Below are 23,713 nucleotides of genomic sequence, written 5' to 3' on the forward strand. Positions count from 1 at the left end.
GTGCTCCCGAGTCCCCCGATCCGTGTGCGCTCGAACAGCAGTGGCGGCAGCGGTGGTGGCGGCGGCAGCGGCGGTGGCGGCGGCGGCAGCAGCAGCAGCAGCGGCAGCAGCAGCAGCAGCAGCAGCAGCGGCGGACGACGAAATCGGTGCTGCACGCACGCTAGAATGTCGCCGAGAAACGCCATTTTGTGATCGCGCTGTTGGGACGTAAACATCGGAGACTAACACACTGTAACACACCTGACGCAGATTCGGCGCAAGGTGTATCGCTGTCGACGAATCGCTGCCTAGACGGCTTTTTCGTAGTCCATCTCGACGTCGTTTCCGCTCCTTCTACAGCCAGTCGTCGCGGCACCCCGCGCGCGCGCGACATCGTCGCCCTGTGTGTCTGCTGGCTGACGCAGCAGGCTGACGTTTCGCGCCAAATCCTTTCGAGACCGCTGCCATACATATACACACACACACACACACGCGCGCGCGCGCGCACACACACACACGCACACACCTGGCCTGGCCCCCGTACTCTGTCGCGCTACGAGAAACAGCTGTCGCGTTGTGTCGCCGATCGTGCAACGATATCTTTTACCTTTACCTCCGTCGACCGAGGCAGCGACGAGATCGCGACGCGATCGATCGGCGACCGAAACCGATACAGCCGCGTCGTGTCGCACACCGCGCCGTGCCGTACCGTACCGTGCCGCCCGTGCTCCGATTTCACGCGAGTGTTACGTATCTCTTGTTTACGAATGAGAGATGCGTCATTAGAAATGGCCACAAAATCTTGAGGCGCTCGACGATTAATGACGTGATTTCATCGTGCTTGATCGTTGCTAGTCTTAAGGGGGACTCGAACCTTTTTCTCTCCTGTTTTCAATTTTCATCGAGTTGCAAAATTATGCATTTCGAATCAACTTGACGTAAAGTTTGAGTTACATAAAAACAAAATCCCTTAATAACATTCTATAGCAAAGAATTATTCCTAGCCATTTTTATTACTCTTTATAGCAATCGCAAATAAAAGGTAAAAATCACCAGAAATAATTCTATATTTCAAACTTAATATAAACATTCTTTTACACATATTATCAATTAACAATAATATCTTGATCTTTTCAGTGTCACACCTGTGTGCTAGTGGTTTAAACGCAAGTAAAACTTGCATATACTTTGTGATGAGAATGGTCGTGACTATTGTTCACAAGTGAATATTTTATCGACTCAGATTTGAAGATATGCTTTTTGTTATTGCAAAGAAGCTTGATGAGTGCACACAAGTTTAAGGAATGGTATTCTACTCGATTCAGCTGGATGTCAGATAAGCTGAAAAATGTCTGGTGATGCAGGATGGAACGCCGTTATTCACCATCCTTCCGACTTACAATTACAGAATTGGAATTGGGAAGAAAATGATGGGGAGCAAGAGAAAGAGCTCCCTTCGACCGTTGATATGGATGCCATAAAAGGTGGCGGTAGTTGGGATCCTGCTACTGAACCTAATGGTATCTGTGATATTTCAGTTGCCACTCGTACATTACACATTTTAAACTGCTCTTGAAACTATATATATATATTTTTTTTTTGTTTTTCTTTACAGGAACAGACTCGGTCGATTCCGAAGAAGACTCCGATTCCGACGACGAAAGCTCTGGTGGAAGCGAAGGCAGTTGCTCTTATTCGGATTCTAATTCAGAGTCAGACGACGAAAGTAGCGGTGACGAAGAAGAGGATAGTGGCTCTAATTCGGACTGTTCGTCTGAACATAGTGAACAAACATTTTCTATTCAAGAAACTAATTTTGAACAAGTATGTTGAAAGATAACGTGTTATAATACAAATCAGTTCTTTTTTGTCTCCGTTATTGCGACTTTCTTTGTAAAAAGAAATCTTGTTGTGCATTGCAGGGTGCATTAAAGTTAAAAATCACCATGAAGGGTCCAAAAAAGGAAGACTCTGAGAAAGTTAAGTGCGAAAAAAGTAAGAAAACTGTTACAAAAAAGCCCAAGACCAATCATGGAAATAAGGTAATTATAATGCCGTGCGTACACTCGATGCGAGACACCGTGACACCTCCTCATGTTAAATTGATGGAATTTTAAAAATTTATGAGAAAGTACGTAAGATTAATTAAACAATTGCAAATTCGCGAGAATGAAATCAATAGAGAAAATTAGTCTTGATTTTTATTCAAATTTAATTCTGTTTTACATCGAAATATATTATTATTTATTATGTAATAATAATTAATAATAATTATACATTACTCAATGCAGTCCTCAGAATGTAGTAGCGAAGATTCGGACTCATCTGTGGGCCATGTGGCGTCGCAACAAGCGCAGCAGCATCAACATCATCACGCGCCGCTACAAGAAATCAATCAGGAAGATTTAACGACCATCTTAACCCCTCAAGAACAAGAGGACGCGCCGTTTGACGGATTCGAGGATTCGGAGAGTGGTCGACTGGTATCTAAGGCGATTGAGCGCATGTCGCTCGGTGCGGACTCGGACACGAGCGAAAACGGCGATCAGAATCCCGTACCTGTGTACAGCTCCACCTTGTTGCAGCAGTTTGTCGAAAAGACTGCTATGCTATCGGAGCCACGTAAGAGGCGCAGCAAATGCGGCAAAAAGTTAAACAATGACAACGAGTATCCTTGCGTGTCAAACGTGTCGCCCGACTCTGGCATTCAATCGGTAGACAATAGTCCGCTACACTTGGCGATCAGTCCCGTCAGTCCTGCTGCGCCAATCCAATCTCCGAACCAACCGCCGATCTCTACTAGACCGGCGGTAAACGTCGATCGAGTTTTGTATCCTCCGAAAAGGAAACCCGGTAGACCAGCGAAAACAGTGTCCACGCAACCACGCGGACCCGGCAGGCCGCGTTTAAAGCCGGAAATCGTCGAGAAGATCCAAAAGATCGAGAAGGCGGAGAAAGAGAGAAACGAGTCTTTGAAAAATCTAAAGAATCCCAATTCTCGATTAACGGAAAAGAAGGAAGGTGCAAAGGAATCGACTGTAAAAAGTACGAAGGAGGACGCATCTTCGATTAAGAAACGAGGTAACCCAAAGTTCATTGCGTCGAGAGACTTAAAAGAGGACGCATCTCTTGTGAATAAAAGAATAAAGGGTAAAACGACGACGTATCGAAAGAAGCGTTATGCCAATTCGATGAAATCTTCGCAGGAGAAGACGATGGTCAAGAAGACTCCGGGAACGAGTTCCCCGATGCGAGTAAAGTGCCTAAGCAGATCGACCGCGAGCAAACTTGTGCCACAGTGCGATGGCAGAAGCTGTCGAAAAGTCAGGCAGGATAAAACATGCGTGTCTAGTAAGACGACGGTACCGTTGACACGACAGAAACAAATGGCCTGCGAACATCAGGTTACCAACAGCCAAAAGTTATTAAGCACCACCAGTAAGAGAACTGGTTCAAAGGAGAACAGGAGTAACGCGGCCGGAGTCGTATCGAAAAAGCTAACGAGGAAAGTAGCGCCTCCGGCCACTAGGCGTGTTCTCAAGGAGAATAAATGCAACAAGAAAACTATCGCGGCGAGTTTTGAGACTAACGGCGTGGGTGTACAGACATTGATATCGTTGCCGGTCGGTGACATATTAAAGGCAGAAAATACGGAGCGGGCTTCCAACAAGTGCGCCGACAAGACGACGCAGCCGACTCAGCACAATCATTGTCACAAACAACAACAACAACAACAACAACATCATCATCGCCATCATTATCATCATCATCATCATCATCATCATCATCATCATCATCACAAACATCGTCGGAGACTGCTCGCGCCGCCAAAGAATCCCATTCGCATCGATCCATGCATCATTCAGGAACTCGAGAAATTGAACGAGGAATTTACGAGGTTGTGCAGTCTGGGTAAAAACAACAGTAGCGTTAATCATTCCGAGTTACCGCAAATCTTCCGTGTAAAGAAACTCACGAAAAAGAGAAAGGGCGGCGATATCGGTACGAATGACGATCAGAAACTGAAGCGGCGCTTGAAAAAGGAAAAAGTACTGACGGGCACTGACTCAAAGAGCAGCGCCAACACCAGCACGAGTTCCAATCCGAACGAACAGCGATTACCGTTGAAGAAACGCCACTATCACGTGTCGAGTCCGCACAGTTCGCAAAGCTCGAGTTGCACAGATGCAAATGCGAACGAGTCCAATTCTACGGAAAGCCACATAGAGGAAGCGATCGAGGCTACCATTACGAGATATGGTGGCGGCAGCTCGACATCCCCTATTCACGACGAGGAGGCCATGCCGATGACACCGAAAAAAAGGCCGAGAGATGCCGAGACCGTGACGTCCGAGAAACAGGGTAACGATGAAGATAAATCCACTAATCAAGTAGAGATTCAACCACGCCGGAAGAAAAAGATTGTAAGGGATCTTCGCGTCACCGTCACAAAATTGTCATCCGAAAGTCACAGCTTTCTCGACAAGAATGACAAGGAGAAATTCACGGATAAGAGTGCCAAGATCCCCACGGAGAAATCTGCTAAATCGGAAAAGACAATCGTGTCGGACAAGTCGACTAAGGCCGATAAAGCGCAATCGAATGACAAAATGAGTATTGAACACGTTCGTACAGAAAAGAATATAAAAGTCGACTCGGAAACGCGTGTGTTCGACGACGGTGAAGCTGCGATCGAGAGCAAGCTGGAGCAGATCGGTAATTCGAACGTGCCAAATCTTGTGAACAATACCGCGGCGATAGTAATCACGAAGAAGAAAATACGAAGACGGAAAGCCATCAATCGCACGGGCTTTCCTACTTTGAAGAAAAAGAAGAAAAAGCAGCAGCACCTTGTAGATTCTTCCAAAGTAGCCAAATCAACGGTACTGGTTAGCTCTAACGAGGTGCGTAAGGATCAGGACACGGTCGAAGAAGCGGAAGACAACAAAGCGTCCTTATTGGAAAGTAAAGCTCAAAACAAGGACGTTATGGACAACAACGATAGTACGAGTCATGCTAAAAATGACACAAAGAATTTCGACAACTCTAATACGATGCAAGAGACTGGAAGTCGAAGTGGTAATTCCGATGAGGTAATCGACCCCTGTCCCGGTCAGCTGCGAGTTCGCAAAGATCTCGTGGAATCCGACAGCAGCGTACTGTCCGAGAAGCTATATCCAAGTCCAATCAAGTATGAGAAAATACCAGACTGTCGAATCTACGACGAGAATGCGTCGCTGGAGGAATCTCTCGAACGTTACAATCAGAGCCAACGTATCGCGGAGCTAAATGAGGAGAACCTGAGGAAATTGGAACGCGCCAACGCTCAGGTTGCAAATGTCAAGATGGAATTATCCGGTTGTTTTAACAATAATCACAAAAGAAGAAGAGGCTCGACCAGTCCTTCCAATCTGTATGGGAGAAGCGCAAAGAGATTGAGGAGCGCGGGCTATGATACGGAGAGCGAAGCGCCGCCCAGCAGCGACGTGGCCAGCGAGGATCAAGAGGTCAGCAGGAAACCCTCGGGTCCCGTTCATAATCGAAAAAAACAGTCGAGATGGAAGAAGCGATATTTGCAAGCCAGCGCCATATTCTCCGAGTACAAAAGAGATCTCGAATCTAAAAAGCTCGCTGGTGTTGACGCCAAACGAAAAATTATTGTTTGCACCAATTCAGACGAACATTATACTGCGGAACAATTACCAAATATTATACCAACTGGAAAACTCTTGCGACAAAGGAAAACGCCGTTTCAACTGCAGTACGATTTATTGTGGCTGCACGCTCAATCAAGATTACCTGGACGAGATTTGGTGCCATCGTGGAATTACAAGTAAATGTTCTCTTTGATTTTAGCTGAAACGATCATTACAAGTTTTACACATTGTGCTACAAGTTTTTACATATCTCCTCAAACATGTTTACGTGTAACGTTATGAATAATAATTATTTAAACATAAAAATTAAATTTCGCTTAAATATGTGGTAAAACTTTGCTTTCTTCTTTTTTTCTTTACAGAAAAATTCGAACAAACATTTATTATGACGTTAAACCAACCACTCTCTACGAAGCACAAGCATGTGAGTGCAAACCAGAAAGCGGCTGTGGTGACGATTGTATCAATCGCATGGTATTCAGCGAATGCTCGCCACAACTGTGTCCCTGTAGTGACAAATGCGAAAATCAAAAGATTCAAAAGCACGAGTGGTCGCCAGGATTACAAAGATTCATGACGGAGGACAAAGGATGGGGGGTAAGAACGCAACAAGCTATCAAATCCGGGGATTTTATTCTCGAGTACGTGGGTGAAGTCGTGTCAGAAAGGGAGTTCAAGTCGAGAATGGCGACCAGGTATGATTCGTTTCGTCTACACCTAGTATGAAATATTTTCTTTCATCTTTTCATGTTATAAAACTTACAAAAACAAATATGTAAACGCGTATAATAAAATGATAGATACGCCAACGATACGCATCACTACTGTTTACATCTGGATGGTGGCCTAGTAATCGATGGTCATCGCATGGGAGGTGACGGGAGATTTGTGAATCATTCGTGTGAGCCTAATTGCGAGATGCAAAAATGGAGCGTTCTCGGGCTACCACGTATGGCGCTATTCGCGTCGAGAGACATTAAGCCGGGAGAAGAATTAACGTACGATTACAACTTTGCACTTTTCAATCCATCGGAAGGACAACAATGTAGATGTGGTAGTAATGTCTGTAGAGGGGTTATAGGTAAATTTTAAGTGAATTGCGTGAAATCCTCATCGAGGAATCCCCACACGTCTCAGGTATTTCAATTATAAATTCTATGTACGACAGGTGGGAAGAGTCAGAGGGTAGCTCGAAGCATCCCCTCTTTGCCATCGCAAATGGAGCCTATCGAAAGAAGATCGGTGGGCAGACCACGGAAAAACATTCGTAAATCGAACGCGGTACAATCGGTCAACTCCAAGAACATTTGCAAGTCTCGCAAAGTAGGAGATCCGACCTTAACGCACAACACGCCGCAATTGAAACCGATGTCTTATCAGCAGCGTTGTTTTGCACGTGAACATCACTGTTTCTTATTGAGAAATTTGGAAAAAGTGCGACGACTGAAATCGGCGTCGGTACAGCAAATTCAAGTACAGAACGGAAAAACGAAATCCGGTAACGCAAGCGTAGCGAAGGAAAAGAATTCGGGAGATTCGAAAGCGCAATCTGATGCATTTTTCTCTCAATTGACTGCACTGACAAACACCAACGCACGTACTGTACGAACGCGTAGACTCGCACAAGCGCAGGACGACCCACAGGTACATAAGACTGCAAAACTAGCCAAGGTCAGTAAACGCTTCATTTATTGGAAATGTGGAAAGGATTGTGTAAAAAATGATGTTAACAAAAAATATTTCCACTGTTACATTGTCGATCCGTTATTAATCATTTGTTTCTTACAGGTATTAAAGGATTTGTATACAATTGTTACAACGGCAAATGATGAAAACGGTCAGCTGTTGTGTATTCCTTTCATGACTTTGCCTCCTAAAAGGAAATTATCCGATTACTATGAGAAGATTGTAGAACCCATCGATATGATTACGATAGATCAGTGTATTGGTACTGGTCATTACAAGACTGCGGAACATTTTGATCAGGATATGATAAGACTTTTCGACAACAATGTGAGATTCTTTGGTAGAACGTCCGAGATAGGAATCGCTGCGGCGAGACTACGAAAATTGTACTTGGGAAGTAAACCTGATTTTGTGGATGCTATAACGGAGGCGACAGGCACTCCGCCGTCTCAAGGTTTTTTACCACCTCGTGGATCCACGGCTGGAGAAGAGGATGTGATCAGATGCATTTGTGGACTACACAGGTAAATTAATTATTTACATCAAGATTATCGATCTTATACATACAATATATGTATATAATAGTAATCACAAAAGCAGAATGTAACTGTATACGGAATCTTTGTAGGAATTAACTTGGATATGTTTTAACTTTTTAAAAAAGCTAATTTTTTTTTCCTTTCTTTCGTTGTGTACGCGCATACGTCAGTATACTTATATCTTTTCTTCAAATATCTGTATTGATAATTTGTACAGAGATGAAGGTTTAATGATCCAATGTGAACGCTGTCTCGTTTGGCAACATTGTGACTGTGTTAAAGCAGACACGAGTGTCGAATCTTATCTATGTGAAAGATGTCAACCTCGTGAGGTTGATTTGGAAATTCCACTAGAAGGTGAGGAGGAGGAAGAAGGCAAGAAACATTATGTGACGCTGATGCGAGGCGATCTACAACTTCGGCAAGGTGACACGGTATACGTTTTAAGGGACACGCCTGACAAACACACGTATAAAACTATCCAGAAGCCTGATTATGAGCAAATGGATATTTTCAGAATCGAACGTCTGTGGAAGAATAACGAGTAAGAGATTGTTTTATATTATGTAAAACAATGAGGCCATATCTATTGAAAATGTCTACCGAAAAACAGATTAAAATGAAATTCTTTATTTAATAGAGGCGAGAGGTTTGTGTTTGGACATCATTATCTCAGGCCTCACGAAACATATCATGAGCCAACGCGAAAGTTCTATGTAAACGAAGTTGTATGCGCTCCATTATATGAAGCTGTCCCTTGCGATCTCGTGGCCGAGCGATGTTGGGTATTGGATCCTCATACTTTCTGTAAAGGTATGTGTATATATATGTGTGCGTGCGTACGTATGTAAATTAGCGTTTTGTTTGTTCCTATCATTGTAAACTATAATTAATCCGTTTATAACGGAAACTAATATTTGTATGTGCTTTCGAATCAAGGACGTCCCGTTGGCTCTACTCCTGAACATACTTACGTATGCGAATATCGTGTTGATCGCGCGGCACGACTTTTTACGAGAGTGGCTAGAGCTAGACACACTGTATGCACGAAACCTTACGCATTTGAAACCTTCCCACAACGCATAAAACATTATCGCACCTATTTGGTAAGAGCAATTATTGTTCTATCAAACTCAATCATATATTAGTATATATGTTAAATATATTGAATAATATTTAATTTTATTTCTAGCCTCATAGTCTCGATGGAATCAAGATATCTAAAGACAAGAAGAAAAATAGCAATCAGGAAACGGAAGGGAATCAAAAGTTGGAATCCAATGATAATGTAAAGACACATAACAAATGTGGTAAGACCAGACGGAAGTCTGGTGAGATCTTAACGATCGCATCGCCTGCGACGTCGTACGCTCAAGTAATTATTTCAAAGAACGTTTATGAGTCCTTATTTGTGTTTGTAATATTTAACATGCATAATGCTATTTACAGCGGGAGGAACAGAGAAAAAAATTGAACAGCATTCTATTGAATCTACTACAGAGAATGCCGAATAAGAAAGATCCGTTAGATCTGTCATTTCTTCTAGAAAGGAACAGGCGAAATCGGAAAAGACCTGGCGGACTTAATCCGTGACAGTGGGTAGTATCACAACGATAATATCGTATTGTATATATAGGCTAATCTAGAATTACTATTAACTTCAATTTTAGTCAAGTAATAGATAGTAGTTGATTCAGATCGTTCTAAACTTGCTTCTGCTAAGAATCAAGATAATTGTAAATCTATCTTTCCCCTTTCCCTCTCTTCGCCCTCTCAACAAGAAAAGTGTGAGAGAGAAGTTTCTCCTCTTCGTACAACCCGTCCATTGATGTAATATATAAATATAAATATACATATACATATACATATACATATACATAGTAGTCGATGTAATATTTAACACATAAACAAAATTGTCAATCGATATTTTTTTACATTTTTTTTGTTCTTTTTTTATAAATATCTTGTCAGACAATTAGATCCTAACGTGCATTTTTTTTATTTACTTTAAACTTTTTAATTTCCAACAATAAAATAAGTACCGTTGTTTTATGATAATATCAAGAATCATGTCGCCAGCAATTAACAGATACTTAAAAGCTGATTAAATTTGGTTTATTATGATTAAAAATTTAATGGAAGAAAAGTAATCAAAGTTATATAAAACTTAAAGTCCGTATTCGCGCTTATAACAATGCGCTGTTTGCGTCATTCTATCTTTGTTTTACATCCAATGAACAATAAAAATAGAATAATATAATAGCATTCTAACATCGTTATAAGCGCATTTGACGGATATTTATGTATATGTAATCGATTCTCCCGAGAGTTGGCTCATTGCATTAATATAATTGCGAATCGTGAACTTGTATAGAAAATGTTTTGTACATTCTTTTTCATATAGTTAATACAGCTAAATGTACAAATTATACGTTTTATCAAAAGAGTAAAGTTATGTCAGTGCGAATGGGAAGAATCAATTACATGGGAATGTAAACACAAGCGTGTGTATCTAATACTTTATATTGCACAGAAGTAATATTATATTTTTCATAATCTCTCGATATTATATTTGAATCACGTGTAACATACTTTCTTCACTTTATAAAAGAATCTTTACTAATGTATTTAATTTATTGAGATATTGAATAGTCGAACGCGATCGGATGGGTCGCAGTGATTCCAAAATTGTACATATGTGTACTCAGAACTCTATATTTATTATTGCATTACACAGTATGGTAGATACATATGATAAATATGTTCGATACATATAAATCTTACTCTTTCCTTTTTCTCATACTAAACTAGTGTCTATTATATTTATAGAAATTTCTAGTATGTTTATGTTTGTTTCAACGTAAGACGAAAGTATTATTAAAAGGAATATTATTAACACATTGTTCTACGCATTCAACACGAAATTAATACAAGATATATTTATTTCGTCAGAATAAAAATAGTTTTCTTTTACAACTTCATATTTGGAGTATCAGCAGAAAGTGAACTACTTAATATGAAATATTTATTATATTGTGTAATTCAAAAATAAAAATAAAACCTGAAGCTGGCCTTCTATGTAAGCTAGTGTATCGTGAAAGAGATGCACAGAGTGTGAGGAATTTTTGAAAAGACTTTAAAATAATGCTAATCCAATTCTAGATTGATTTTAACGATTGAATCATAAGGACACCGAATGGAATGCCATAGCCATGCATTTTCCATGACATATAGTTGCATCAATTTACTCGATTATTTTTGCGAGATTTTATCCGTTAAGAACGTGTAAAATGCAATTTATATTTGTATCATATTGATATCAAAAACAACGTTGAGGTAAAAAAGAATCATTGAGTACATTGCAATTTATATATATATATATATATATATATATATATATATATATAAAATTACGATCATATACATGGTTTTTAATGTCATTAACAAATATAAGCTTTGTAAGATATTCTTAATGATTCGAAATTGTTTTACCATTATATATATATTTTTTTTATTTGCTTCTATTTACTCGCGCATTGAGATTTTACATACATATATATATATAGTAAGAGTAACATTCATCTATATTGTAGATGAACAAGTCTCTTGTCAGCTATATATAATGCCATTATAACTAATAATAACATTAACAATTATAACGGCATGTGTATAACGATTCTTAATCAAATATCTTTATTAAAATCATGTTATATATTAAAAAATATTAAAATAAATTGTGTTATTAAACATTTCGTACAATATCGTAATATATGAAGAGATATAATTTGTAATTGTACGGATAAAGGACCTTTCACGCGATTAGATATAATTTTATTCATTTATACTTTTAGAAAAGTTTAACGAAGCCGACAAAAGTACAATGATGTATCGCAATAAAAGAATCATGTTTTCCTATTAAAGATCGGCACACATTTTTTTCCAGGACTAACTTTCGTCTTGCGTTTTGAATTATTTTTTTTATAATGAAGAAGCATGATTATTTATATTTTATATTAAGCGATTTTTGTTTCTGCACATCATGATTAATCGTCGTTTGAATTGTCATATATACATATATTAATGCAATACATTAGCGACATTTTTCAGCTCATTCGTAATAGTAGCTGTGTAATAACTTGTCTCCTGAGTTTGCTTATATATATAATTAACACTATTATAATACATTTAGATATAATCAAAAGAAATCCTAAAAAAATAAAGTTTGTTGCGACGACAGCTTTCAAACATGTAGTGCATGTACAGACTATTGTAATCTGACGAACAAAAATATACATGAAGTTTCCTTACACAAATCTACCATATGTATTTTTGTTTATCTCAATCTGTTCTTTTTTTTTTTAATCAAAACTACTCTTGCGAATTTAATAATTTTAATGAACTTACGCTATACAAAATTATCGCTAAAACGATCATAAAGTTGCACATTATCTATAGATATAAAAATACAGATAAAAGCCAAAATAAATAGAACCCTTTTATTTTTATGAATATGTTTGTACATTTTTGTGTCAACAATTAAGTTTACAGGTTATGCATTAATTTTATTTTGCATCATATAGAAAAGAAATTACTATGCGTGATTATCGTCATTACACAATGTAGCCCACAACATATTGGGGCTCATTTTTTTTTATTCTTCTTCGCTTATGTGGTAACACAGAGGTACTAGCATATGCTACGTGTAGGTTAAATAGAGCTCCTGATTATATCTTAAAAAATAGCTCACCTCCCTCTTTCTCTCATCTACCCTAATATCTTTTAATTATATCTAACTTTGCGTATCATTACACTTAAACATTACTTATATTATTTTCGATTTCACACAGAAGTACTTTAGCTCGGAACATCACACACTGTACAATATGTACGTAGAAAAAAACGAGCTATAATGAGACAATCATTCTCTGAACCTAAAAAGGGATCTTTCCTACGAATGAATAAAATCACGAGAAGAAATGGATCATCCGTCTTGTTCGCGTAACATCTTTCTCAATTATTCACTATTTCAAATAATATAATTAAAGGATGATTTACGTTACAAATATCTAATGCAAGTTACATTTAGCATCATTAAATCGTACCATTTTTGATTCATTAATTGTGAATCTGTATATAAACGCAAGCGACTGGTTCGCTCGATATTTTCAGAATGGATGTTATGTATATGTATAAATATATATTATGTATATATAAAAATATATCATTGATAAGGTGCAGTTGAGATAGACATCATGAGACGTTCATTCTTCATATCCTCGAGCGAGGATGTGATAAAATCAAATTGTTCTACTAGCAGAGGAAGTACGTAGGGTAACAAATACATTATGAATCGAGTACCATATAGAACAGATGAGACCAATTAAACGCATATATGTAGCAAACGCCATGTTCTCTCGCTCTCTCTCTCTTTTTTCTCGTGCAATACAATCAAAAAGTATTCCATATAACTAGAAAACACAGGTAGGTATTAATATTTAAATATTTGAAACTGTTCAATAAACAAAATTAATTATCGTAGCAAGACCTTGTCTGTGTCGTGTTGTGTAATGAAAAATCTGCATGTATAAAACGTGTGTCCAAGAATAATTTATTTACGCCACAATATTTTTCTCTTTATACATTATCGGTGGTGTAGAAAGATAAGAATAGGGATAAACGATATACAATATATATTTTTTCTTGCGTATTTTTTCTCTTTCTAGAAGGGCACTGCTAAGTTTCACTATTAGCGAATTCACTAATGCAAATTAAAGCTTGTCACACGCCAATCGGGAAAAACACAAGCAATCGCGATAAAATACAACAAATAATATATCAAATAATATAGATAGATGTGTAATTTACGTCACTGGGGTTTCAGAAACCTTACCCGGAATTCAACTGTTTATGCATACATCAATTGAGATGTCAAATCATGCGTCAATTTGCACACACTAGCTTGTAATGCGCACTGATGCATCCAAGTGAATTCGCTACATCTATTCAATGTATAAATAGATCGATATTTTTCTGTGTAATTTTTTTACTTTAGATCTCTGTACATATTTACACAAATTTTTAAGGGTGATTGCTATCTTTTCTTTCCGACTTTTAATACTACTTATGTGGTTTGTACCCATACGTAGTACTCTTCCTCTTTCTTTTATCTTTCTCATTTACAGTTTTTAAAGATGCGATAAAAAGTTAAATTCTTTCTCGCGAATGTTACATTACTGTGTTAATGCACTTATATTATTAGACCTGTCTTTCTCCGGTAAGAATCAAAATTCATTTCTTTTAGCGTCGATTATATTTCAAAATTCTCTCACAAGCATTTGTTTCAATGTAAGGAAATGCATTATTTTATAATGCTTGTAACGTCGTTGCGCACAAAGATGAAAAAATCGTGCAAATCTTTATCAAGACTAAGAAAACGCAATGTTGTCTGTGTCTGCTGTTATGTCAATGTAACATTCTATGAATGATATTGCAAAAAAAACTCAAACATTTGTCAAACATACAAATATACCGTGATGTATATAACGTGTGTAGTACAAGTTGTTTTTTCTACTTATGTGAATGAGATTGTTGCGTGGTGATTGCTGTTGCAGGATTTAAAACAGGTATACTCGTTCTCACGTAAGTCTATTATCCCTGCGAGTAACTATATCCTGTTCCCGCATTGGTAGATGTCGTTGCAACCATGTCGCTTGTAAACTCCTGCGAACACAAAGAATACGTATGGAAAATTCACATTTGATTATTACATAAATGAGCGAATCCGGCCATGCAGCAATTAAATTGAAAATTGAAACTTTCAGTTTATGAAAACAACGTTCTATATGTTTGTACCTTACATTCATTTTCCGTTCTCGTAACATTTACGATGGTGGATTATTGTTTGCTTACAGCTTGGCCGCCAGCTGCAGTAGTTTGTCCACTCTGTTGTTGCTGACCCCAATACTGGTTGTTGTAATACTGTTGATTCCAGCTATTCCAATTACCATTGCCGTATCCATGTTGATTGTATCCCGCCTGACCGTATGTGCCTTGGCCATATCCCTTCCACCCGCCACCCCACTGTTGTTGTCCCCAGCCACTTTGTTGATTCCAATTTCCTTGGGTCTGGCTACCTGACCAATTGTCCTGTTGACCCCAACTGGACTGCTGTGATCCTTGATAACTTCCACTAAAATAAAAACACATTTTTTAAAAATCATTTATTCGATCGCCCATAAAGTTGTCAAGAACTAAATCTTAGAAATAGGTAATAGTAGAAAATTACCGCTATTACCTCATGGAACCCCAACCACCTTGCCTAGGCGCAACAGATCGATTTCTGTCATTTCCAGGTCTCCTATCTACTCCACCCATTCTTCTGTCTGTTCCTCCTCGTACCATCGCAGGTCCTCCTCGTCCTCGTAGTCTCCATGGGACGGGAGGTCCATAGCCCCCAGTGTGCCTCATGTAACCACCTCTTTGCGGTCTTTCTCCTCTCCAACCTCCCATATTGGCGCCGCGCCAAGAAGGATTGCGACCTCTATCTTGATCTTAATCATAAGCATACAATATAGTATTACGATACTTTATGGTAAATAATACGGTGAATAATAATAAAAATAATACTCACAATTATTTCTTCGATCTCGAGTGTCTCGATTGTTCCGCGAATCACGCGTCTCTTTGTTACCCTCAGTCTTGTCAAGACGTGGTCGTTTTGCTGCCGATTGCTGACTGAATCCAGCATCTTTACCTTCCTTGTTATATTTCTCAATGAGCTTCTTGCCTTCTTCCTCGTCAAGACCGATCCACTCCACTGTATCGAAAGATTCCCCCGCCAAAGGTGCAGTGAAATTTGCTATACATTCGAATTATGCACATCGTTACTTGAATAATCCCAACAATTCTAAACTAAACACCGACATATTAAGTAGCCCACTTCCTAATGCTGCAAATGCAACATTAATGTATAATTACCTTTCATTTCCATAAGTTTAGACTCGGAAACTTTTCCTTCGATTGCATTATGCGTGGACAACCGTTGATTATATTCCTCGTTTGTTGGTAAAACAATAATCGCTTTTCTCTGATATCCGCAGAAATTCCGCATTTTACGTCTTTGTACGGAAGAATATATGTTGCTTTTCTATGCATATGTAGAGATTGTTTCAAAAATAACAAATTTAGATTTCACAATTTTATCATTAACATATCTATGTTATTTGACTTTTCACAGCCATGCATACCTGATCTAATATATAGTTACGTCTTCTGCCACCTGCCACATTGATTAGTTGGTCGAGTGCGCGAGTACATCTACCAATAATAATATCTCGTTGACAGGTGTTTTGCTCTTGATCTGACAGAGCAATATCCTAGAAAAGAAACATTTACATTTTGGCAATAAATATTATATTATCAAACTTTATAACTTAATAACATTATGAATACACACTCCAGTTTTCTCAATCAAGTTGTGGAGCGCTAAAATATTATATAATTTATCAGGATGATTAGACGCATGCTTCATTGCCCAGGTAGTTTTTCCTGCCGCGGGTAAACCGCACATCATTATCACTTCGCAATCCGCCTTCCCATCTGGTCTACGCGGCCCTGCGACTGTGTCCTCGGATTCAATGTTACCCACTAAGACATATCCTGGAACTCGCTCGCACCATGGCTCCTCTTGACCAAAATTACAGACAAACGTACAATTTTTACTCAGAATATGCGGAAATAATGGTCTATCGCCAAGCTCATCCTTGGAAACACTAAATGCAGATCCAACATTCTCGCCATTTACTGTATAAAACAGTTCTACAGTATTTTCAGGCGTCATGTCAAGATAACATCCCACAACGTCGTCCTTGCCAAATGGGAAACCGTAGTCCGTAAACTTCCTGTCAGTACCCTGCTGCCCAGCGCTCGTATATGCATAACTCAATTTTTCCTCACCAAGTTGCATAGACGCAGAGGGTACTGACCAACCAATTCTAAGCATATGCAAGTGTTTTTCGTCTTTTGTGACAGTAGGACAGTGTTGCGTAATTTTAGCTTCGTAATAGACTTTTCCATTTAAGACACCATGAGATGCTCTTGCACCAGCCCACATATCACAGAGATCACCATTGTGCATAGGTGTAGCAGAGAGAAATCCATTTTTATCAATAACTAAATTCAAATCTGAATCATCTAAGAATAAAAAGATCATTTTAATATTTTTACATATATGTTAAAGGTAGGCAGAGACATTTTAAAGATTTAATTAAAAACTTACACCATGATAAAATTACAGCTGATTCATCAAGATCTGGTTCATCCTCCGCTTTTGGTAACACAGGAGATGGGTGATGAACTTCCCCTGGGCTAGGAGATCTTTTTCTTTTCCTGTCATTGCTTTCCATTTGATTTGGTTCTTCCGCATCTAATGTGGCTTTTTGCTTCAAGAAATAATTTTCGGCTATTGTATCCTTTTTCATGCAAATAAAAATAAATATGTGATTAAAAATATAATAAAATTTACAAGAGGCACATATTAAGAGTACTTTAAATGTAATTGAACATGTAGATTATATACCTTATCTTGTGAAATATCAGTATTATCGAGTTTTTCATCTAAATTTTTTATATTAACTGAAATGTCCATTTTTTTATCTTGCACTGTATAATCATCATGAATAATCTTTTCTTCCTGCTTTAATTCAGTATCACACGTTTTATCTACCTGATCAGGCATCGTATGTGTTGGTTGTTTAACTTCCGGAATGTCTATATTGTCCTTAATGTTATATTTATCCTCTGCACGTTTAACATTTTCCTTCTCAATTGAAACTTTATCTTGAATGTTTCTCTCAAAAGTATCTTGTATTTTACCAATATCTGCATCCTTAATCTCAGTTTTTTCTTCCAATTTTGTAGTAGCTTTTGTTTCCACAATTAACTGTTGAACTTTGCCATCTTCATCTATATTAGATCTTTTTGCTTCACAATCTTCTTGAATTATAGAAAATTGATCTACGTGTGCAATTGTACTAAGTTTTTCAGACGGTTCTGTCGCAGGTACTTGAAGAATATTCGCTCGATACTTATTACCTTCTAAAATATTAACATGCTTTGCCTCTTCTTCCTCATATTTTTCAGATACCGACAAATACATTTTATCCTGAACAACACAAGATGCATCATCTTTTGGCTCTTCCCTACACTTTTCAGGGGACAATTTTGACATTTCCTCTTGTTGCATTACAAGTTGTTCTTCGTCATATTGAGATTTGCTTGGAGTAGACTGCTTAGAAGAATTTGGAGTTGTAGATGTTCTTGATGCATTTCTGGTAGAAATTTTTGTCGGAGTCGTCGTCGGGGCACTCCTAGATGCTCTACTAGGTGTTCTCGGTGATTGTGACAATCGCATAGTTTCAATCATTCTCTCTTGTGTTTCTTTCAAAGCTGTATCATCAATATTTTCTGCGTGCAAAACTGAACCATCTGCAAAAACAATATGGCAAAATGCAACATTTTAGAGATGAATGTACTGCAGATTATTTTACGTATCGACACAAATAAGTGTCCAAAACTAAAAATTAAATTTTACAAATTGACACAAGAAATAAAAAGAAAAAAACATGACATATAGGTAACATGAAAACATGTAAATAAAGGAGTACATTAATCAATCTCATTGTCAACTACACATGCAGCATTACGACATGCTCATGTAGCAGGATAGTGGAAGGAATGACTAGAAAAGTACTTGATAATATGATAGGTAGAGAGATAGGTGGAGTAATCGAAATAGGAGTGTGTGTGTGTGTGTGTGTGTGTGTGTGTGTGTGTGTGTGTGTGTGTGTGTGTGTGTGTGTGAGAGAGAGAGAGAGAGAGGGAAAGAGAGACAGAGAGGGAGAGACAGAGAGCGAAAGAGAGAGAAAGAGAAAGATGATACTCGATGGTGTAGGACTTACACTCCTCCTGAGTCTCTTCCTCCAGAGCTTTGCGTAGCCGCTCGACGAGCACTGGCTTGTTGCCCTTGGTGTCGAGGCCGCGCTCGCTCAGCGCGGCTCGCAACTCCACCACTTTCAATTTAGACGGATCCATCATGCGCGCGCGATATGCCTCGTTAATCGGACAGGCAAATTCATGCACACCTTACGTTTGACGCGAGGGAGAAAATGTTGACGAAAGACCCATATACACGCGCCACTGACCCGCGCTGCATACACAATATGGCGGAATGGCCGCAAACAGTTGGTTACGTAGCGCGCGCCGTGGCTATTGGCTGGCGGCGCGACCGTTTCGAACCGACGCCGGCTGTACAGCCAATGGCGAATGCCGTTTTATACGCGATCAACTGCGGCGCGTCTGACGATTGGTTCACTTCAAGGCGGGATGTCTAACCATTGGCGCGGCGTCTGTCGATTTAAAAAAGGGCGTATGTCACTCGTTGTACATACACCCATCTCATTATATCTTTGTATATCTGTATGCTTCCATTAAATATTTGTGTCGTTATTAGAAAATGTCGCATCATTCATCGTAATATTTACGATAATGATACTTTAATAGCGTTACATGCACGAGCGTTACATGCACGATCAATTTAAATTGCTACTTCCTGTCAACCAATGAGAAGCACTTTTTTTTTTACGCGTGATACTCAACATAGACTTCTAATTGGCCGTTGTATGTAGTATCGTTTTCATGAAAGATCGATGCTCGAGACTACGCACGTATGCGGTCGATAATACGCCCGATGTTTATTTATGTTTATCACATGATCGATCGATTGATGACATTTTTTTAAACTCTGTAATACAAAGTAACTATGTCTGCACCAAGTTACGCGAAATCGTACATTCTGTTATTCGTACGCGTACTTTACCGCTTTTCATTCCGTAGTAGCGTACGTAAAACGTAGTGAAACTGAAGAAGCATGAATGCGATTAACATGAATTGGTTATCTTCGACAGAAGGAGAATCTTTGGTCCATCATTTCTATGTGAATTCTTCTAAAAAGAGAAGATTTTATGGTGTTATTTGTGTTAATTGTATAATATTAAAATGTACATTGATCTTCTTTCCAGTTTACCATTTTTTTTATACGTATACATTTCAGGCATTCTAGAGAGACCGTCGTTGCCTTCCTCTATCGAGGAGGTCACTTACAAGATCTTCATGGTAGGTAGATCTGGCGTGGGAAAGAGTTCAGTGGTAGCGAGACTCGCAGGAATCCTCAACTCCAACAATTATACAGAAACCAACGGGATAAGAAAAACAAACGTTTACTGGCCTGTAAAAATCTGGGATAAAGTCGTTCTCTTTAAACTACAATTTTGGGACACCTCGGAAAGCAGTATAAAAAAATACAGCCACATTTTGCCAGTATGTGAAAAGAATACGCGTATAATTCTTCTCCTTTGATAATTACATTCAATTAGAAATGCAATGTTTTTTTTTTTTTTAGATATGTAAAGATAAAGTTGATGCAATATGTTGTGTATTCTCTTGCGACGATGTATCAAGCTTTAATGACGTTCCACACTTGATGAATACAATGACCAGTGTAAAAGGAAAACCAGCAAACGTGGTGATAGGCACAAAGTAATATTACTATTACTCGATAATTGTGTTGCAAAAATGAAAAGAATTTGGATAATCTTGATCCATCTTTTTTGTAGATTCAAACCTTGGTCGAATGCCACAATAGATGAAGTGCAGATTAAAGAATTTGAGGAAAAATGGAAAGTTAAGGTGATCAAGATTGATGCCAGCAAGTTGTCAGTTAGATCCGAGATATTTGATTGCTCATACCAATTAAATGCTATTTGTAACATCCTATGGAATAGAGATAAAGAATTTATATCAAAACTGATGGGACAAGTTTGACAACTATAAATGTATTTTTCTATTTTTATTAAAAAAAAATAAAAATACAAAATAGGAAATATCAATCGTACAAATTGTTATTTAAACCTTAGTTTTTATTTGCTGTATCCTCAATCACGTATAGTTGCAAGTTTAAACAATCTGTTTTAATATCTTTCAATGGTAACAAATTCTTATCTATCATCTCTACTGCATCATCTTTAATAATCCATGGAAAATCTTCACATTTTGGATTTTCACTCAAAACAATATGTGCAGTTTCATATGTTTGAATTTCAATCGAAAAGGTTGAATTGTCTGGGATGGGTTTTAAATATGTGTCACACATAGATAATTTTAAACAGACTGTCTTCAATGCTTCTTCTGTTTTCAAATAATATGGATCTCTCCTTAAAAAAGAAATAAAATTAATAAATTATTTAAAATAAAATAATACATTAATTATTGTTCAACGTACTCTACAAGCTCTGCTTGCAGTTTAATCATATCAAAGACAAATTTTTCTAGTGGCGACCCATTCTCGTTGTAGAAGGTGAGATTGATGGCTCTAATACTGTTTTCGTCTTCTTTTATCAATTCCCTGATTGCATTCAGAACATTTGACAAATATTCATTCAATTCTGGATGTTCCGACATATATATTGTAACTCCATAAATCTTTTTCTTAACAAAAATTTCCTTAGGATAAATTTTGCGAAAAAATAATATATGATTGAACGCTACTTCCAAAAATTCCAAGAGAATATCAACACCAACTGCAAGTAAATTTTATTTGTCTCACTGAAACTGCACATATTTAGTCATCCACTGGATTAATGCACATATAAAGGCTGCTATATAAAATATTTAAATACAATGGCATAATATAATTAACCTTAATAATGAAATAATGCGTGTATATTCGGTTAAACAATATGACGGTATCATTATTGACTAAGTATTTAATCATTTAAAATATTTATTTGTTTTTACATTCAACTTTGTTAGCTTTATGTATAGCAATGCCTTTTAGCATGCCTTAAATTTAGCGTAATGCACGTGACCGAATTCGTTGTAACTGCTACAGATGTTACGTGATACAAAAATAAGTTGATTGTAAAAACAGTGTACCTATCTTGTCTTGAGACATTTTATGATGACATTGAAGATAATTGTCATGCAGCGTTTTTTAAACAAAAAAGTATATTCTCTACTTCTGCCTTGATCGCTTCACACAGCTTCACATGCAGCACTGCAGCACATGCACTGACATGCACACATTGCACACGCACAACTCGCACAAGTAGTAAACCGCCATTATATAATACTCAAATAGTGACATCTGTATTCACAAATATATACTACTATATATCGCTAAATTCGCTGTTGATAAAGTAGAAAACTACCAGCATATTATACTCTAGCTACGGTTAAACACCGAAAATGGCGCAAATATTTCGAAGCATTTAATTAACCAACCGGAAACAAAGATTTTTTACAAATCGACCAATCAAGATGCTCCAAAACGTTTGTAGCATTAACTTGACTGTATCCTTTATTAGAAAATATACATTTTCGCAAAATAAATTATGCATTTTATCAAAATATATATTTTACCAATATCAATATGTAGATATCAACCCAATTTATAATTGGCATAAATCTCACGGAATATGTCGCGACATTTGATTTTAACTCCAAATTTAGCGCACAGCAAAAATATTCCAGACAATTTTCTGTGCAAACTATATATCTCCTCGGGTGGTGGGCATAATCTATGATTTATTATAGTTGGCACTAAGGTTTGAATCCTGGAACACGCGCAATTTATAAATACTTATACATATATTACGAGATGAATGCACCGATAGGTCAAACATACCGTTTTGTTACATCTTGACCGCCAAAATCGTAATATTCACGATTATTGTCGAACACTTGTCCAAGAATCATGACTGCATCTACATGAGCATTTTTCATAATCTAATGTAAAAAAATATACAATTTCAAATAAGAAGGCCTATTCGGTCATAGCTAGATCTTAGTGCTTTATATATACGTGTGATTTTATATACTTTCTCAGACTCAACCAAACTGCGCGCCGTTACTTTCGGTCATATAACACAGTTATGATCAAATAAGAGTTAGTAATATCACTTTTATTAAATTAAAATTAATTTAATAATACTTGATGCTCACTAGCATCTATATTAACCCTCCCCCCCCCCTGAAAAAACTGTAAAGAATTTATTGCGAAAAATATCACCTCAGCCAGGGTTCGAACCTGGGACCTCCCGAATCTCCGGGTACGGGTGTCTTAGCCAACTCAACCACTGAGGCTGTGATGATATTTCTCGCAATAACTGGCTATGAGTTAGAACGCATGTGATGGCAGCGTGATTTCAAACTAGAGAGATATTCGACCGATACATGTAACATACAATTTCAAATAAGAAGGCCTATTCGGTCATAGCTAGATCTTAGTGCTTTATATATACGTGTGATTTTATATACTTTCTCAGACTCAGATAAAGCACTAAGATCTAGCTATGACCGAATAGGCCTTCTTATTTGAAATTGTATGTTACATGTATCGGTCGAATATCTCTCTAGTTAGTAAACAATATAATTCTCAATTAGAACTGTATACATAGAAATAACATTTAAAAATATTAGAAATTGTTTAATAGAGATAAGATACCTCAGACTCATATCCCGTAAGAAATTTCATCTCTTGAGATAATTGCAGGACCTTATTACGATTTCCTTCGCTGGCAGCATTAATTACTTCTATATATTTATCCATAAACGCTTTTTCATAAGTCCTACATGCCCCAAAATCTAATAAAATTAGCTGCAAAAATATATTTATAAATGCTCTCGCAACTAAATTAGAAATAAATAATTAGTAAATGAAAAACCTGTTTTGTATCGAGATTGTAAAAAAAGTTGGACCAATTCGGATCAGTCTGCATATATCGAAATTCGAATAAT

The 23,713-nt window shown here is 37.6% G+C and overlaps 5 protein-coding genes and 1 non-coding gene across 12 annotated transcripts in view; 2 read left to right on the top strand and 4 right to left on the bottom strand.

Annotated features, from left to right (window-relative positions):
- Positions 1–135: 135 nt before the first annotated feature.
- LOC105193654 lies at positions 136–12,174 on the top strand. Its single transcript, XM_011158192.3, has 14 exons — positions 136–1,021; positions 1,117–1,499; positions 1,595–1,803; positions 1,902–2,021; positions 2,271–5,812; positions 5,999–6,331; positions 6,437–6,717; positions 6,805–7,307; positions 7,425–7,846; positions 8,079–8,405; positions 8,502–8,674; positions 8,801–8,967; positions 9,054–9,236; positions 9,311–12,174. The coding sequence occupies exons 2-14, from the start codon at positions 1,328–1,330 to the stop codon at positions 9,452–9,454; spliced, it is 6,576 nt and encodes a 2,191-aa protein (XP_011156494.2). The 5' UTR covers positions 136–1,021; positions 1,117–1,327; the 3' UTR covers positions 9,455–12,174.
- A 169-nt stretch (positions 12,175–12,343) lies between these two features.
- Positions 12,344–19,266, bottom strand: LOC105193653 (heterogeneous nuclear ribonucleoprotein U). 3 transcript variants are annotated; one of them, XM_011158189.3, is made up of 10 exons: positions 18,820–19,266; positions 17,439–18,346; positions 17,139–17,331; positions 16,317–17,053; positions 16,108–16,236; positions 15,839–16,007; positions 15,492–15,719; positions 15,156–15,411; positions 14,771–15,050; positions 12,344–14,581 (listed from the first exon to the last, which is right to left on the bottom strand). In XM_011158189.3, exons 1-10 carry the CDS (start codon positions 18,953–18,955, stop codon positions 14,510–14,512), a joined length of 3,108 nt encoding a protein of 1,035 aa, XP_011156491.1. In that variant the 5' UTR covers positions 18,956–19,266; the 3' UTR covers positions 12,344–14,509. The 3 variants fall into 3 exon arrangements, with proteins under 3 accessions (XP_011156491.1, XP_011156492.1, XP_025991343.1); XM_011158190.3 differs by having other exon boundaries at positions 14,719–15,050; XM_026135558.2 differs by having other exon boundaries at positions 14,714–15,050.
- Positions 19,267–19,594: 328 nt separating this feature from the next.
- LOC105193650 (ciliogenesis and planar polarity effector 2) lies at positions 19,595–20,805 on the top strand. 2 transcript variants are annotated; one of them, XM_011158184.3, is made up of 4 exons: positions 19,595–19,884; positions 19,971–20,236; positions 20,319–20,455; positions 20,533–20,794. In XM_011158184.3, the coding sequence occupies exons 1-4, from the start codon at positions 19,788–19,790 to the stop codon at positions 20,738–20,740; spliced, it is 708 nt and encodes a 235-aa protein (XP_011156486.1). In that variant the 5' UTR covers positions 19,595–19,787; the 3' UTR covers positions 20,741–20,794. The 2 variants fall into 2 exon arrangements, with proteins under 2 accessions (XP_011156486.1, XP_011156485.1); XM_011158183.3 differs by having other exon boundaries at positions 19,752–19,902; positions 20,533–20,805.
- LOC105193651 (mitotic spindle assembly checkpoint protein MAD2B) lies at positions 20,753–22,056 on the bottom strand. Its single transcript, XM_011158185.3, has 3 exons — positions 21,851–22,056; positions 21,198–21,495; positions 20,753–21,129 (listed from the first exon to the last, which is right to left on the bottom strand). Exons 1-3 carry the CDS (start codon positions 21,867–21,869, stop codon positions 20,829–20,831), a joined length of 618 nt encoding a protein of 205 aa, XP_011156487.1. The 5' UTR covers positions 21,870–22,056; the 3' UTR covers positions 20,753–20,828.
- Positions 22,057–22,210: 154 nt separating this feature from the next.
- LOC105193652 (atypical kinase COQ8B, mitochondrial) overlaps positions 22,211–23,713 on the bottom strand; it is a 4,127-nt gene continuing 2,624 nt past the window's right edge. For all 4 annotated transcript variants that reach the window (XM_011158186.3, XM_039445892.1, XM_011158187.3 and 1 more), the window contains 4 exons: positions 23,641–23,713; positions 23,421–23,573; positions 22,602–22,702; positions 22,211–22,530 (listed from right to left, as the gene is read on the bottom strand). The exon at positions 23,641–23,713 is cut by the window's right edge and continues 130 nt beyond it. In XM_011158186.3, coding sequence (XP_011156488.1) covers positions 22,356–22,530; positions 22,602–22,702; positions 23,421–23,573; positions 23,641–23,713 — 502 coding nt within the window. In that variant the 3' untranslated portion in view covers positions 22,211–22,355. The remainder of the gene's footprint in view (positions 22,531–22,601; positions 22,703–23,420; positions 23,574–23,640) is intronic.
- Positions 22,983–23,059, bottom strand: Trnap-cgg. The gene has a single exon. It is a non-coding gene; the product is annotated as a tRNA-Pro (tRNA).

Source organism: Solenopsis invicta, chromosome 2 (assembly GCF_016802725.1).
Source record: "Solenopsis invicta isolate M01_SB chromosome 2, UNIL_Sinv_3.0, whole genome shotgun sequence".
Lineage (NCBI taxonomy): Eukaryota > Metazoa > Arthropoda > Insecta > Hymenoptera > Formicidae > Solenopsis > Solenopsis invicta.

Bases quoted from the DNA above. Each gene is read 5' to 3' on its own strand.
- LOC105193650 (XM_011158183.3), top strand. From the start codon at position 19,788: ATGAATGCGATTAACATGAATTGGTTATCTTCGACAGAAGGAGAATCT. The intron at 20,237-20,318 runs GTATGTGAAAAG...TTTTTTTTTTAG, and splicing joins AATACAGCCACATTTTGCCA to ATATGTAAAGATAAAGTTGA. The intron at 20,456-20,532 runs GTAATATTACTA...TCTTTTTTGTAG, and splicing joins AACGTGGTGATAGGCACAAA to ATTCAAACCTTGGTCGAATG.
- LOC105193651 (XM_011158185.3), bottom strand. The intron at 21,130-21,197 runs GTACGTTGAACA...TTCTTTTTTAAG, and splicing joins CTGCAAGCAGAGCTTGTAGA to GAGAGATCCATATTATTTGA.
- LOC105193653 (XM_011158189.3), bottom strand. From the start codon at position 18,955: ATGATGGATCCGTCTAAATTGAAAGTGGTGGAGTTGCGAGCCGCGCTG. The intron at 17,332-17,438 runs GTATATAATCTA...TGCATGAAAAAG, and splicing joins CTGATATTTCACAAGATAAG to GATACAATAGCCGAAAATTA. The intron at 17,054-17,138 runs GTAAGTTTTTAA...TTTTATTCTTAG, and splicing joins AGCTGTAATTTTATCATGGT to ATGATTCAGATTTGAATTTA.
- LOC105193654 (XM_011158192.3), top strand. From the start codon at position 1,328: ATGTCTGGTGATGCAGGATGGAACGCCGTTATTCACCATCCTTCCGAC. The intron at 1,500-1,594 runs GTATCTGTGATA...TTTTCTTTACAG, and splicing joins TCCTGCTACTGAACCTAATG to GAACAGACTCGGTCGATTCC. The intron at 2,022-2,270 runs GTAATTATAATG...TACTCAATGCAG, and splicing joins AGACCAATCATGGAAATAAG to TCCTCAGAATGTAGTAGCGA.